General features: G+C 42.8%; 1 protein-coding gene across 5 annotated transcripts in view; it reads left to right on the top strand.

The window, feature by feature from the left end:
- The window catches only part of NPHP1 (nephrocystin 1), a 61,131-nt gene extending 48,755 nt beyond the window's left edge, over positions 1 to 12,376 (top strand). For 4 of the 5 annotated variants that reach the window (XM_014852705.3, XM_070511744.1, XM_014852706.3 and 1 more), the window contains 4 exons: positions 4,279 to 4,391; positions 6,465 to 6,538; positions 9,946 to 9,990; positions 11,539 to 12,376. In XM_014852705.3, coding sequence (XP_014708191.3) covers positions 4,279 to 4,391; positions 6,465 to 6,538; positions 9,946 to 9,990; positions 11,539 to 11,811 — 505 coding nt within the window. In that variant the 3' untranslated portion in view covers positions 11,812 to 12,376. Of the gene's footprint in view, positions 1 to 4,278; positions 4,392 to 6,464; positions 6,539 to 9,945; positions 9,991 to 11,513 lie in introns of all 5 variants that reach the window. The other variant, XM_070511746.1, reaches the window with a different exon arrangement.
- Positions 12,377 to 14,894: the final 2,518 nt, after the last annotated feature.

Here is a 14,894-nt window from a genome sequence, read left to right as displayed (position 1 = left end):
ATCAGTGGCTGTTCTTCAGCATGAGACATGAGTTTGGGCATGCAGCTGAAACGTTGCCCACATGGGCCACAGACCAGAGAACAGGATGTAGAACAGCCCTTGGGAATCACAGTGTGAACACTGAGAAGGCAAGTGGTGGCATCAGGGCAGCTTAAATGGTCCCCTGCCGCCAGTCTTTGAAATCTAGGTCAGATATGTACAAGATCAGAATTTTAGCAAGGGTTGGAAAAAGATGGTTTCTGACTCTGTGTACCAAATGCTATAGATGACTGTGAAGTGTGGTAAGAGAACCTGTCTTGCTTTTTGGATGTTTCTAGAAATGCAGGGGTTAAGGAGTGGTCAAGGATACTTATTTAAATTCCATGAAACTAATTACCCATGGGATCCGTTGCTCCTGCGCCATCATAAGGGTCGCATTCATTCTGTTGTCTTCCAACAGGATAGAAACCAGTTAACTCTGTGATTAACTTTTCCTTCTAAAATGCTCATCCTAAAAATTAAAATACAGGATTAATTTACAAAAGTTAAGTTCTCTTTTAAAACTTTTGGTGGTTTTTTTTTAGTCCAAAGACATATTCCTCTTTGATAGAGAACATTGTTTGCAAGGTTTTTGAAATTTCCCATATGGTCATTCTTCCTGCTTAGTGACAGAGTTCCTGTATTTCTAAAAATAACATTTAGAAAATGTGTATTTAGAATGACTCAAGACATTTCTTGAGTATCTTCTAAGGTTGACTCTGGTGCTCAGTATATTCCCAGTAATTATTTGGTGTGTGGCGTGTGTCAAGATTTTAAAGCACTCGCTTGTCATCTTTCCAGATTATTATTTTGAAATCTCAATATTGAAATTTTGTTTCTATTTTATTATTCCTTAGTATTTTCTTCTTTTTGATGCTATTGAAATGGAATTAATTTCCTTTTCAAATTGTTCATTGTTAGTGTATAGAAATGTGACTGATTTTTGTATGTTGATTTTATGTACTGAAGCGTTGCTTAATTTATTAGTTCTAACAGGCTTTTTGTGGCATCTTTAGAGTTTTCTTCATATAAGACCATATATCTATGAACAGAGATAATTTTACTTCTTCCTTTCCAATTTGGATGCTTTTATTCATATTTCTTGCCTGATTGCTCTGGCTAGGACTTCCAGTAAGGTGTTGAATAAAAGTGGTGAAAGCAGGTATGCTTTTCTTGTCTTTTGGCATTAAATATGATGTTAGCTATGGGGTTTTCATCTGTGACCTTTATTATATTGAGGTAGTTTCCTTCTATTCCTAGTTTGTTGAGTGTGTGTATTATGAAAAGGTGTTGGATTTTGTCAGTTGCATTTTCGGCATCAATTGAGAAGATCAGGTGGGTTTTTTCCTTCGTTCTGTTAATGTAATGTACTACATTGATGGATTTCCTTATGTTGAACCATCCTTCCATTCCAGGAATAAATACCACTTGGTCGTGGTGTATAAACCTTTTAATATGCTGCTGAATTCTGTTTGCTAGTATTTTGTTGAAGACTTTTGTATCAATATTCATCAGGAATGTTGGTCTGTAGATTCCTTTTCTTGTAGTGCCTTTTTTGTTGTTTGTGTAGGTGTGTGTGAGGAAGGTTGGCCCTGAGCTAACATCTGTTGCCATTCTTCTTCTTTTTGCTTGAGGAAGATTGTCCCTGAGCTAACATCTGTGCCAACTTTTCTCCATTTTTGTATGTGGGATGCCACCACAGCATGGCTTGATGAGCAGTCTGCAGGTCCACACCCAGGATCTGAATCCTCAAACCCCAGGCCACCAAAGCAGAGTATACAAACTTAACCACTACACCACTGAGCTGGCCCATTCTTGTAGTATCTTTGTCTGGCTTTGGTATCAGGGTAATGCTGGCCTCTTCAAATGACTTAGGAAGTGTTTCTTCCTCTTTGGCTTTTTGGAAAAGTTTAAGAAGGATTGGTATTAGCTCTTTTTGAAATGTTTCATAAAATTCCCCAAGAAAGCCATCAGGTCCAGGGCTTTTCTTTGTTGGGATATTTTTGATCACTGATTCAATCTCCTTACTAGTTATAGAGCTATTCAGATTTTCTATTTCTTCGTGATTTAGTCTTACTGGGTTTTGCATTTGTAGGAATTTGTCCATTTTATCTAGACTATCCAATATTTTGGCTTACAGTTGTTCATACTACTCTCTTATAATCCTTTTATTTCTATAAAATCAGAAGTAATGTCCTCATTTTCAGTTCTAATTTTAGTAATTTGAGTCTTCTCTCTTTTTTTTAGACCACCTAGTTAAATGTTTGTCCATTTGGTGATCTTTTCAAAGAACCAACTTTTGGTTTAATTGATTTTTTCTGTTGTTTTTCTAGCCTCTATTTTATTTATCTCTGCTCTAGTCTTTATTCTTTCCTTCCTTCTGCTAGCTTTGGGTTTAGTTTGTTTTTCTTTTTCTAGTTTCTTAAGTTGTAAAGTTAGGTTATTGATTTGAGATCTTTCTTATTTTTTAATGTAAATGTTTATAGCTATACATTTCCCCCTTAACACTGCTTTCACTCTGTCCCATCATTTTGGTATGTTGAATTTTCTTTTTCATTAATCTCTCAGTATTTTCTAATTTACCTTGTGATTTCTTCTTTGATCCATTGGTTGTTTAAGAGTGTGTTGTTTAATCTCCACTTATTTGTGAATTTTTCAGTTTTCCTTCTGCTTTCCTTTGATTTCTCGTTTTATTCAATTGTGATCAGAAAAGATATTTTATATGATTTCACTCTTTTAAATTTATTAAGACTTGTTTTCTGGCCTCATATATGATCTATCCTAGAGAATGTTCCATGTGCCCTTGAGAAAAATGTGTAGTCTGTTATCGTTGGGCAGAGTGTTCTGTATGTGTCTGTTAATTACAGTTGGTCTACAGTGTTGTTCATGTCCTCTATTTCCTTATTGATCGTCTGTCTGGTTGTTCTATCCCTTATTGAAAGTGGGGTATTGAAGTCTCCTACTATCCTTGTAGATCTGTCTATTTCTCTCTTCAATTTTGTCAATGTTTGATTCATCTATTTATGAGCTCTAATGTTTGGTGCATATATATTTATAATTGTTAGATCTTCTTGGTGAATTGACTCTTTTATCAATATATAATATCCTTCTTTGTCTCTTGAAACAGTTTTTTGGCTTAAAGTCTATTGTGTCTGATAGTATTATAGCCACTTCTGTTCTCTTTTGTTTACTATTTGCGTGGAATGTCTTTGTCCATCCTTTCTTTTTCAACCTGTGAGTGTCCTTAGATCTGAAGTGAGTCTCTAGTAGGTAGAATATAGTTGGATTCTGTTATCCATTCTGCTCATCCATGTCTTTTGATTGAGGAGTTTAATCCACTTACATTTGAAGTAATCACTGGTAGGGAAGGACTTACTATTGCCATTTTGTTATTTGTTTTCTGTATGTCTTATAAACTTTTGTCCCTCGTTTCCTCCCTTACTGCCTTCCTTTGTGTTTGATTTTTTTTGTAGTGACACACTTGGATTCCATTTTCATTTCCTTTTGTGTATATTCTATAGATTTTTTTTCCTTGTGGTTACCATGGGGATGACATATAACATCCTAAAGTTATAACAATCTATGTTAAACTGATACTAACTTGCTTCAATATTGAAATGTTTTTGGGCCCTTACTATGTACCATGAATTGCCTTAAGCACTCCTCATTTACCTCATTTTAGTCCTTCTAGTAACCTTATGAAAGGCAGGTATTACTATCTGCATTCTACAAAGGAGGGAACCAAAACACAAGGAAAATAATTAATAATTAACCTAAAGTCCCATAGCTCTGAAGTAGCAAAGTCAGAATTCAGTCCAGGTCTGCCACACCCTCCCATGTTCCACCCAGCACCACGAACAGGCTGAATTCCTGTTTCCTCTACATTCATCATGTCAAGTAGGGTGGCCACATGGCTTTGTTAAAACTTGTAGCTGACAAGTCCTTTTCTATCCAAAACATGTAATTGATGACTTTTCTTTTTTGTTTGACATTTAACATGGGTGTATTTGCTAAAATGGAAGCACAGGAATGGCGACATAGAGTTGAGACTCGAAAGTATCCACATAAAAATATAAATTATCTGAAGTTTAATGTGGCCAACTTATAGTGGAAATTGTCCTTAAAATTGTTAAACAATATTTTCCAATAATGAAGCAAAACTTGGAACTGTTCTTTAAAGTAAAAATATACATTTAAAAATCATTGTAGGTTGGATTGTAGGGGATTGTTTAATGAATACTATTTTTTCTTCTTTAATAGTCTACTGCCAGAAACATTAATTGGAAGTATGTGCTCCATTCATTTATTGATATTTTATCGCCAAATTCTTGGAGATGTGCTCCTGAAAGACAGGACAAGCATGCAAAGTGCTGGTAAGGGGTCTTTGCAACTTCCTCATGTTCAATGACACACCATGCTTTGAGTAAATGTAACCTATGCCAACCTATATCTTCTGTTTCTGAAGGTGATGTTTGAACTAAAATATTTAGAATAGCACCGACATCAATAAATTACTTCGGATACAAAATGTTATACTTAGTGTGTATTATGTCTGAGCACAGTATATAGTCAATTCTTTACAATATACGTACTTTCACATTTCAGATTCTTGAAATTTGAGATCCTCAAACTCAAATATAATCATATTTTCCATTGCTATCTCTGAATAATCTGTTTATACCGTGTGTTTGCTATGTGCATCATCTTTTGGGGAAGAGACTGAAATCACCAAAATAACTGTTTCTTAATGCACACATTGTAAGTATCAGTGGATTAGTTAAGATTGGTGAATCCAGGTGAGAGATATTCAGGAGTTCTATGTACTCTTTTTATTGTTGCAACTTTTTTGTAAGCTTGCAAGTAAAATATTAAAAAATAATGTTAACAAATCAATGAGTTGTCACACATGATTGAATTTGCAAAGAGGAATGAATGTGTTGTAAGAATTGCCTCAAAAATAAATAGTTTAACTTCATTGGCTATTCTTTGAATTCAATAAATCAGTAAGCAGATAGGCCTACTGTATGCCAGGCATTGTGCTGGGCCCAGCAATGAATGAGATGGGCATGGTCATCCCTACCCTAGTGTAGTTACAGGCCTCAAACACAAAATTACATAAGTAATCCTTTTCACCTTTTAAACTAAGTGTTCTGAAGGAACATACACAATGAAAGCATACAGTAGGAGGGCCTGAATTAACGTGTAAGATGATGGGAGCCTTCCCTGGGCAAGTAGTATTTAAGATAAGATGTGAGAGAGGAGTTAGAGTTATAGGGGAGGTGGGCAGGGATGATCCTTTCAGGATGGAGAGATCAGCATATCTGAAGACCCAAGGCAAGAAAACGTGAGTGTGTTGGAAAGACTGAAATTGAAAGGAGGCCAATGTGGCTGGAGTGGAGTGAGTGAGAGGGAGAGCCCTGTGATGGCTCGGTGCTCAGGGACGAGTAGAGTTCATGCTTAGACAGGAGTCCTCTCCCAGGGATTTACCACCTGGGTAGGTCCCTGGAAATGGATCTCAAAGTCAGAGAAGCACAAACATTTCTCAAGGAACGATGACAACTCTAAAGGAAGGACAGTTAAGCCTGTTAATCATCACTTGCCTGTAAATTTATTTCAATGACTCCAGAAAAGCTTCATGAATGACATGACTTCTTAAAGAGGGTAAGCCTTATTAGTTTTCTTATGGGTTAGGAGAAGTTCTTAGAATTATTGACTTCACTTGAACCTGATCATCAGAATAAACCTAGTAAAATCTAGAAACAGGGTTTTTCTCTACCAAGGACTCAAGCTTGTGGAATATATTCCCCCTGCCATTTCAAAAGTGCCCTTCCCAGTGGGCTTCTGTGCACAGTCTCATGTGTCATGATTAGCTGTGAAATATCAGTATTCTTCTACACAGTTTTTGGCATGTGGCCAGAATCCCAAAATGTGATTCCCTCCAGTTTCCTCCTCCACCATCCAGTGACGCCCAGACACCAGTCTGGGGTCCTTCCCTGAGCGCTGGGGGACTGGAGTCAGGCCTGAGCAGCCCACCCTGCGCCTCCTTTCCTCTGGCTTCCTGGTTCCTGCTCAGCCTTCCAGGAGCAGGGGGGCCTCCTAACTGGAAGATTTCTTTCACCACACCACAGTCATGAGGAGGAAAGAGAGGTTGAAAAAACATAGAAAGAAGAACAAAGTTTTCTAGTCTTATTCTGTCAGAGCCACTTCACTCCCACCCTAGAAGTCTTGTCTACTTGGGCCAAGACTCACTTCAGAGCTCCCTGGGGTGTGGATGTCGTAGGGGCAGGTGAGGTGGAGGGGATAGCTTTGAGCTCTCCCAGAGATTAAGGTTGTAGAATGTGTTATCAACAAATCATGCGGCACAGTAATTTGATGTTTTTATGTTAAATGCAGTAAAATAGACTGGATAAGTTTGTATAAAACCCCTTTTGTTCTTTGTATTTCAGATTTAATCAGTAGTCCTGTGCTGGCCACCTTCCCCAAGCTCTTGGAGCAGCCTGACGTGATGGACGCTCTCAGGGTGGGTAGGCTGCATCGTGATGGAAACCTGACGGGCTCTGAAAGCAGTTACACTCACCAAGTTACTGCGTTATGACACCTGCTCTATGTTGTTCTTTCCCTATTTGGATGATGTCTCCCAATCCTTGTCCTTTGTCTGGCTAACTTGGTCTCATCCTTCCTTTCTTAGTATGAATGTTCCTTCCCCAGGGCCGCCTTCCTGACCCAGTAAGTAGAGTATGAGCTGTGTACGCTATTGTGATCTCTTACCTGTGGTTTGTTCCTTGACTCAAGATGACCCCTGATTGTGTCCTGAGAGCAAAATTCCAAAATGGCTTGTTAAATAAATCAACTGAATTTTCAGGGGAGAGTTAGGGCATGTATATCATTTTTAATTTAATTTGATTTATGCTGTCTATGAAATAGCAGGTGGATATTAGGTTGACCCATATGAAATCTTTAATTTTTAGCCATTTTTTGACCTTCAAGAATGGCAGTTTCAGAAAGTTCAACTTTATATATCAAGGGCAACAAACATTAGAAGACCCGTATGCCTGTGAGGCAAATACTCAGATAAGATGACAAGTGCCCCAGGGGGGGCATAATCCAGGTCCTTGGAGATTTGAAGAAGGTGGCAGTGAGGCTCAGGAGTCTGATTCATTGAAGAGGTCCTCGGCGAGCTGGATCTGATGACAGGCTGAGGGCCCAGTCGGGTTTTGACGTGCTGAGAGGGGAGGGGAAGACATTACAGGTGGGAGGATGAGCGTGAGCAGACATTCTGAGGCAGGAAGGATTAGAGAGCGCTCTTGAGAGGAGCGGATGATCCAGCTGTCAGGTCAGGTGTCCTCTGTCGGTGGGCAAGGTCCATCTGAGCCTCAGCTGAGGGTGAGCAGTGTGGGAGGTGGGGGGCAACCCGTGAGCTTTTTTGCTTCAGGAAAACTGGCAGCACAGAGAGGTTGAAAAGCACCTGTGCAGGAGGGAGGTGAGCTGTGTTGGGAGGTGGCCCCTGTTGATAAGGAGGGAGGTCATGTGGGCCTGACAGAGATGTGGAAGGAGGAAGCAATCATCTGCAGAGGTTTTTATTAGACTTTTAAACTGATTGCATGTGCTGGTTTGGCTAGGGTGGGGGTGTCATCAGTAACAATGAAATCTTCAGTAGAAAGACTTAAGAAAATATTCATGGCATCTGATTACCCATAATTTCAGACAAATTCAGTTGGCACTACTGCTAGATAATACAGAATTTCTCATTCTTCCTTATAAAATCATTAGTATCACCATATTTATTCATTACACAGAACATACGTGTGCTGCTTCATTCAATAAATATTTCACGAGAGCCCACGATGGCTAAGGCCCTGTGCCAGGCTCTGGAACATTTCTCTAGAAGTGGAACATTCATGGAATCTGGACTTTGGTGTTAGGAGGAACCTGTAGTCTGAATTCTGCATTTCCTGATGAGCAGCTGGCTCAGAGAAGTGCAGTGACCTGGCTGGCTGTGGCACTCAGCAGTGGCCAGGCCAGGGCTGTCACTGCAGGTCAGCTCTGGGTGCGTCTAGATATGCCACAGGCTCTTCTAGAAAAGGCTTGTGGGTAAAGTTGTTCACAGATATTATGAAGTGAAAAAAAACATTTGAGGTATAATAAGTATATTTAACTATTTATATGTATATATCTGACTGTGGAAAGGTCTGGAAGAATATACCCGAGGAAGTTAGCAACGATTACCTCTGGATCATGGGTTATTTTGTTGATCTGTATTTTGTTAGTTTTTCCACCATGGATTATTTGTATAAGAAATGATAGAAATAAAAAGAGTGGTTTGCTCCTGCACCCTTGAGCCTTCTCCTCATGGCGTCCTGTGTCACTAAGGATAAGCCAGGCTGTGTGGTGGTAGCTGCACAGGTGTATTTCTCATTCACGGTACCTTCCAGATGGATCAATGGGAGACCCTGCTCCATAGTCACCCGAGGGTGCAGGCTGGTGGAGGTTTCACTTTCTCACGGCATCATCTGGAAGGCAGGGCTTCCTCTGTTGCCAGTTGCCCTCCAGGAAAAGAGAGAATGGAGCATCGTCCTTGGACTCTCCACTGCCCTTGCCCCGAGGCAGCACTGGCGCTTCTGCTCAGATTTCATTGGCCGGAACCAGTCACGTGGCCCCACTTAACTTCAGGGGAGCTGGGAGGTCTGGTCTTCTGTTTGCTCCGGAAGGAAGGGAGAAGGGGATCTTGGTGCGTAGTGGTGACTCCCCCACGTTTGCTGTTCCCCACTGAGTTACCGTAAGTGCAACACCCTACAGCTGGCTGGGGCTCAGTGCAAGTGAGGTGGGACCTTGATGCTTAACTGACAAACAGTAGGCAGATTTCACCAGACATAAGTCTAAAGTTGTCTCATGATATTCCCTTTAAGCCAGGTACCTTTTGAAGTTCACATTGTGAAGTGTGTGAGCCTCCTAGTGTGAAGTTAGCTAGGTTCAGTTTGTTGCTGGGGTTTTAATAATAATGATGGCACCTGGCCTGTTTAGTAAGACACTCTGGCTCTCTAAGGGTCCTCTTCAAACTCGCCAGGACCCACAGGCACAGCAGTCAATAGGGTGGAGAACCACAGTCCCGTAAGATAGTTCCTTCACAGTAGTAACTGACCATTCCAAGATGCGGTACGTGAGTGCACAGCCTGTGGTCTCTTGGTGGAAACTTCTCTTTTATTTCATGGAGCATCTCTTTCTTGGTGCCAGATGTCATGTTCACCCCAGGGCCTTCCTACTGAAAAGGGCCGATGCTTTCGTGTAACCCATGAAATCAGGCCCCAACAGGAGGAAACCTGCAGACAGACATGAAACCGAGGCCCTGGAAGTAGCAGCCGGGAGACTGTGCACACTGCCCCACGCTCACAGTCTGCCCATAACTGGCACTGAGTGCCTTTAGTTCACACTTCCGTGGAATTAATGGAACTCTGGGTTTCTTATTTCTTCAAAGAAGCTCTGTGAAGCCTTGTGGATAGATTGAGAGTATTTACTTGCAAAGCTGCCCTTCAATTTATTAACCTGACTGTTGTCATCATCATGGCAGACAGAATTGTAGAGAAGTATGGTATTTGGCAGTTTTCTTTTTCATTAGTGTCTCACCTTAAAAGCTCACTAGTATTTTATTGTTCAGGTGCTGTGTTTTCATGGATGTGTTAGTGTTTCACTGATTCTGTTCTTGAATTAATTTTGACTTGTAAGAATCGTGGGCTCCTGAGGCATCTTTCACGGCCCAGTCAGTCTGGTTCCGGGTTGTTGGAACAGATGCCACAGACCCACTTCTTACGTGTGTAGGTTCTGTACCATGTTTTTAGCCCTGTTCATGAGTTTCATTACAGTGACCTTGCAGAAGTGTGACGAAGACTTGTGAATACTCGGCTTACTATCATATTTCTGTTTTCTTTTTAGAGTTCGTGGGCTGAGAAAGAAAGCACATTGAAGAGATCAGAGAAGGTAATCTGATTTTCCAGCTGCACTTAATGTTTGCTGTGCTCACTGTTTGCTTGCACCTTCTAATAATGCCTCTGCTTCAGCTAAAGTAGCCAGAGTCACATCCCTCTGAATCAGGTCAACTGTGTCACTGTGGTTGCAAAGACACTTTCCAAGAAGGGTACGGGTGATCAGTTTCTAATGTGAAAAGAAAGACGTCATCAAGACAGTTATTTCGGACCACTGAGTTTTATTGAATTGAGGGAAAGTTTCTAAACCAAAGTCTCCCAGTTGGCTATGAAATTTCTCTTGTTTTTAAAAGCTCCTCTAGCTCTCAAGTCCATATCCGGTAAGGAGAAGGGAGAAAATTGTAAGCTGTGTCACACACTGAAAAGGTTCAGGGCTGGTGCTTACATCGCCACAGAGGTGCGGTCGTTACCAACCAGAACTTGCCTTAGTCAGTGAGTGGGGGCTTCACGCTCCAACCCAGGACTCAACAGACTTGTTCAGTAAATAAGATAGTAAATATTCTTGGCTCTGTAGGCCCTGCGGCCTCTGTCACAGCTGCTCAACTCTGCCATTGTGATACACAGCAGCTACTGACTACGTAAATGTCTGAGCAGGCCTGTGTTTCTATAAAACTTGAGTTATAAAAAGAGGCAGTGGGCCACATTTGACCACGGTCCATGGTTTCTGGACTTCTAAAGGGTTAATTATCTACCAGGAACGTGGGAGAACAAACCAACCAAAAACCCTAAACAGTGAAAAAAAATTCACATTGTGTCTTTCTTTGAGTTTCCATATGACCAGTACCATCTACACTTTGCTAAAATTGGCAGATTTGATGCCATTCTAGCACAGTAGTGGCCAAGGTGCTGGGCCTCAGGCCTGTAGAAATTGCCCCCTACACACATGCTGTGCTGGGAGAGGTGACATCTGTGTGCAGACCCTGCTGCACACAGACATCTCCACCTTCGGCTGCTGTGCCCTCTCAGGTTCCCACCCGGCCTGTCGGTGTCGGGGCTCACTGACTGTGCTGATACGGCAGCCCTCGTCTTATCTGGGGAGGGTCTGACCACACTGCTCCTTGGGTCTCCTTTCTCTGGGTCTCATGCGGAACGCTTGCTCCCCTTCTCTTACGACAACTCGACAATGTCTCTGATGCGCTGTAGTTAAATTAAGTGGACACAGCTGACTTCACATTGTGGTGTAGTTATATTTACCTGGAGCTACATCCTTGTCCCCAGAATTAGGCTTCAGCCCCTACTTTCCTTGATGGGATGTGTGGGACAGCCTCGTGGAGCTTAGGAGACACCCAGGTCTCAAGGAGCCGCTCCCGGACTCTTGGGGAGAAGTGCTTGTCTCTGCTCCGCGGTGACTCTTGCTGCTTCCGCTGCACAGAGCGCTGTTTCCTGACTGAGCAGCTGGTTCAGAGCCATCACCTGCCAGGCACTGCTGGCCCCTCAGTCCCTCCCATTAGATGGCTTCTAGTTAACAGAGTCCATAAATTCAACACTGAAAAAATGACGACGCAGATCCATTCACAGTTACTTGTGGTGCCGTTGTCCCCAGAGAGACAAAGAGCTCCTGAAGGCTGCGTTCGTCCTGGTCTACCACGACTGCGCGCTCCCTCTCCTCCAGTCCACACTCCTGCCCCCGTTCAGGTGGGCGGAAGGAGAGGCTGAGGCTGCCCGCTGGAAGGTGATCGCTGACTTCCTCATGGAAACCCGAGAGAACGGGGGCGCCCTCCACGCTCTGCTGTCCCCAGATGGGCTCCATGAACCCTTTGACGTTTCAGAGCAGACCTATGACTTCTTGGGAGAAATAAGAGAGAATGCAGCCTGACAGCGTGGCCCTGATGCACCCTCCACGGTGACCTGAATAAAGCGACAGAACCAAAGTAACGGTCGCATCATGACTTAGGCTTTACTCTTTCTTGTACAGCCCACATTCTGTAAGAAATATTGATCTGGTAATTTGAGTATGTTTTAATACAATAAAATAAATTCTTATATAGAATACTATTATACCACAATTTAAAGAGATTTTTTTTTCAAAAACTGTATAACTTACATTTAAATTGATTATATCTATAGATTTGCATAAAAGCAAGATTTTATCAAAAGCTAAATTTATAATTATTCAAGAAAGTAAAAATACAATCCATGCAATAGGAGAAGATATTTGCAAATTATATATCTAAGAGTCTATTATCCAGAATATATAAAAGTATGATTATTGCTAATAAAATTTATGTTGTGAAATGATGGGAAAATCAGAGTAATCTATTTGAGAAAGTTGTGTTATTAATCACTTAATTCAGTCTAATATTTTAATGTGATTTGTGCTAATTAGATATAAAAGGAGAATCTAGTTTTGCCTTTTCAACTCTATATAATAAATGCTCTTTAAAAAACAAAACAAAACTTTCAGGCTTTGAGGAACGAGTTACCCCACCCCTGTGTCAAAGAACAAAGGTTTTAGTGCATTTCAAATGCGCTTGTGACAGCTGGTAAATTGCCCCAAGCCTCACTGTTCATAATAATAGTACAGCGGGCATTTATTGAGTGCCTACTGTATCTGTCCTCAATTAACTCGGTTAATCCTCACAACTATTGTAAGAGGTAGATACTGGGTTTTTCTAAATCACAGCTGAGGAAACAGGCTGGGCTGGTTAGATAGATTCCCTAATGTCAGAGCTAGCAAGCGGCACAGCTAATATGCCAAGTAGAGAAGCCGTGTGTCATTTCCTACAACCTAAGATGTTCCCGTCGTCGGTGCAAATCTTTAAGAATTACATGTGAAGATGAAACGTGAGAAGGCTGTTTGAAGAAAACATGATCAAATTTGAAGGAATTTAGCCTAAATGATCAGAGTACCAACTGAGGGACTTTTTTTGACAGCAGCTGCCTTAATAGAGGCGTTCAGTTTAGAGCTCCAGCATGTTAGGAAACTTCTGGGCTGCATCTCAGAAGCTCACCCTACACCCTTCCCCTACACTGAACTTGGGCTTTCATCTCAGAAACTGACATGAGGAGAGAGGGTCCCCACCAAACGTGACAGGAGAGCTTGGCCTTGGAAAAGACCTTCCACTCCGTCTCCAGGAGCTGATTCCAGAGACTCGGTCCCTCTGCATCCCCTCCACCCTCAGGGACAGGGAAGCTGAGCCTCCGGACGCTGCCCACTTGCCCGTCACGATGCGGCCCTGACCGTCCCCTCCCCAGTGAGGCTCCCCTTCTCTGGGGCCCTGGCCCCCTGGCTCCTGCTGACCAGAGGGAGAGGGTTTCTGCCTTCGAGTGGAGACAGCGAGTGCACAGGGCCTTTCCCTGCTTTGTCGCTGAGTCGTCTCCTCTCAGGCCCCTGGGGTCTTGTTGGAAGGAAATGAAACCATGTCCCTCCCCACTGTGGAGGGCATTTTTCTGTAGAATCTTTAATTCCTGAGTTCCACCTTTCCGTTTTTTAATCATCTGGCTTATTCTTAGCACGAAGCCAGAGGTGGGGCATTCCGAGTGAGAGAAAGTGTTGCCGTGGATCCATCTCATGAACGTACAGCACAAGGGGAGAGAGCCTTCTTCAGGGCGTCTCCTCACGGACTGTCTCCCGTGTTCACATGAAATGTGTCGTGACTGACGAGCGTGGGCAGCTTTATGGTTGCTGATGCATGAGAAAAATATGGGGACACGAGAGAGACAGTTTCAGTAATGCTGGGGCCAAAGAGTGAGGCACAGAGGCAGTTGGTGGAACCGGAGGGGACAGTCCCACAGGGGCAGGGCGTCTGCCATTGAGAGACTCATGTTTTCTCTTTAGTCAGTGGAAGCTTTTTTTTAAACAATGAAACCTCTCTGGCATTTTAAATGCCACATTTTACCTTCCAAAACAGGAAGAGGTTGTCAAGGAGCCAAAAACATCCTGGAATTGAGTCCTGGGGGGTCTGTCTCAAGGAGCGTGGCTTGGCAACACGCTGAATTAATCATAAGAGCCGTGGTTGGGGAGCAGCAACTGGGCGGCCAGCAGGCCTTTGCTGAGTGACGACATACGTTTGCAGTGCCTACCTGCGAGGCCAGCGGACTCCTCATATCGGGACCAGTGGGAGGGTGGGAGGGTGGAGATTCTAAACTGTGAGCTTCTCGGCCCCCTCCCCTCAGCCTCACAGCCTCGTAATTGGTTGAGTGTCCTCATCCATCAAGTCTGCTGGTGATGAGAAATGCTGTATTTCCCTTGCCTGGGGCCTTGGGCTGGATGGTTAGGGGAGGGGGCGTGTACAGGTACAAGCTCTGTCTTCAGTGGTTTTATGGTCTAATGTGTGAGGCCAGAACAACTCACTGGGAACCAGTTGAAATATATAATACCACATACAAATGGAGCAGGTTTGACTTGCCAGCGCAGTAGCATGTGGGAAACCCTTCAGTTTAACAAGGGAGGGAGCTAGAAGCATCATCTCCCAGCTGAGGGCTTTGCAGCATTATAGGCTCTCCTTGGCCGTGGACTGGCTCAGCTTCCTCGTGTATGAAGCCTTCCAAATTGGGAGGTTTTCTCGGGGCATGGAGGTGCTCAGAGCTGGCTGTCACCTTGCTGCTTTGTATTGTTTCCTCAGAACAGAGAATCAGTGACAGAACCCTACTTAAGGCCCTGTGCATCTGAGCTTTATGATTGTCCATGTACTCATCCATTTATTCAACATACATTGGTTGAGCACCTATGACACCAGGCACAGCATGAGGCTTTGAGGACATAGTGGGGGCAGCGTGATCCCTGTCCTAATGATGCATGAGGTGGACAGTCATTACACAGAAGAACCACGAGGGAAGGGCACAGATTGTTAAAAGAGCCTATCATTGTGTCTTTGTTGTTGCTGTAATATTTAATCAACAACACTGTGGCCTGGGACGAAAGTGCCGTAGCAGGCACGAGAAGCAGTCAGTATAAGT

The sequence above is a fragment of the Equus asinus genome, chromosome 6, assembly GCF_041296235.1.
Source record: "Equus asinus isolate D_3611 breed Donkey chromosome 6, EquAss-T2T_v2, whole genome shotgun sequence".
NCBI lineage: Eukaryota > Metazoa > Chordata > Mammalia > Perissodactyla > Equidae > Equus > Equus asinus.
This window is presented reverse-complemented; position numbering and strand designations above follow the sequence as displayed.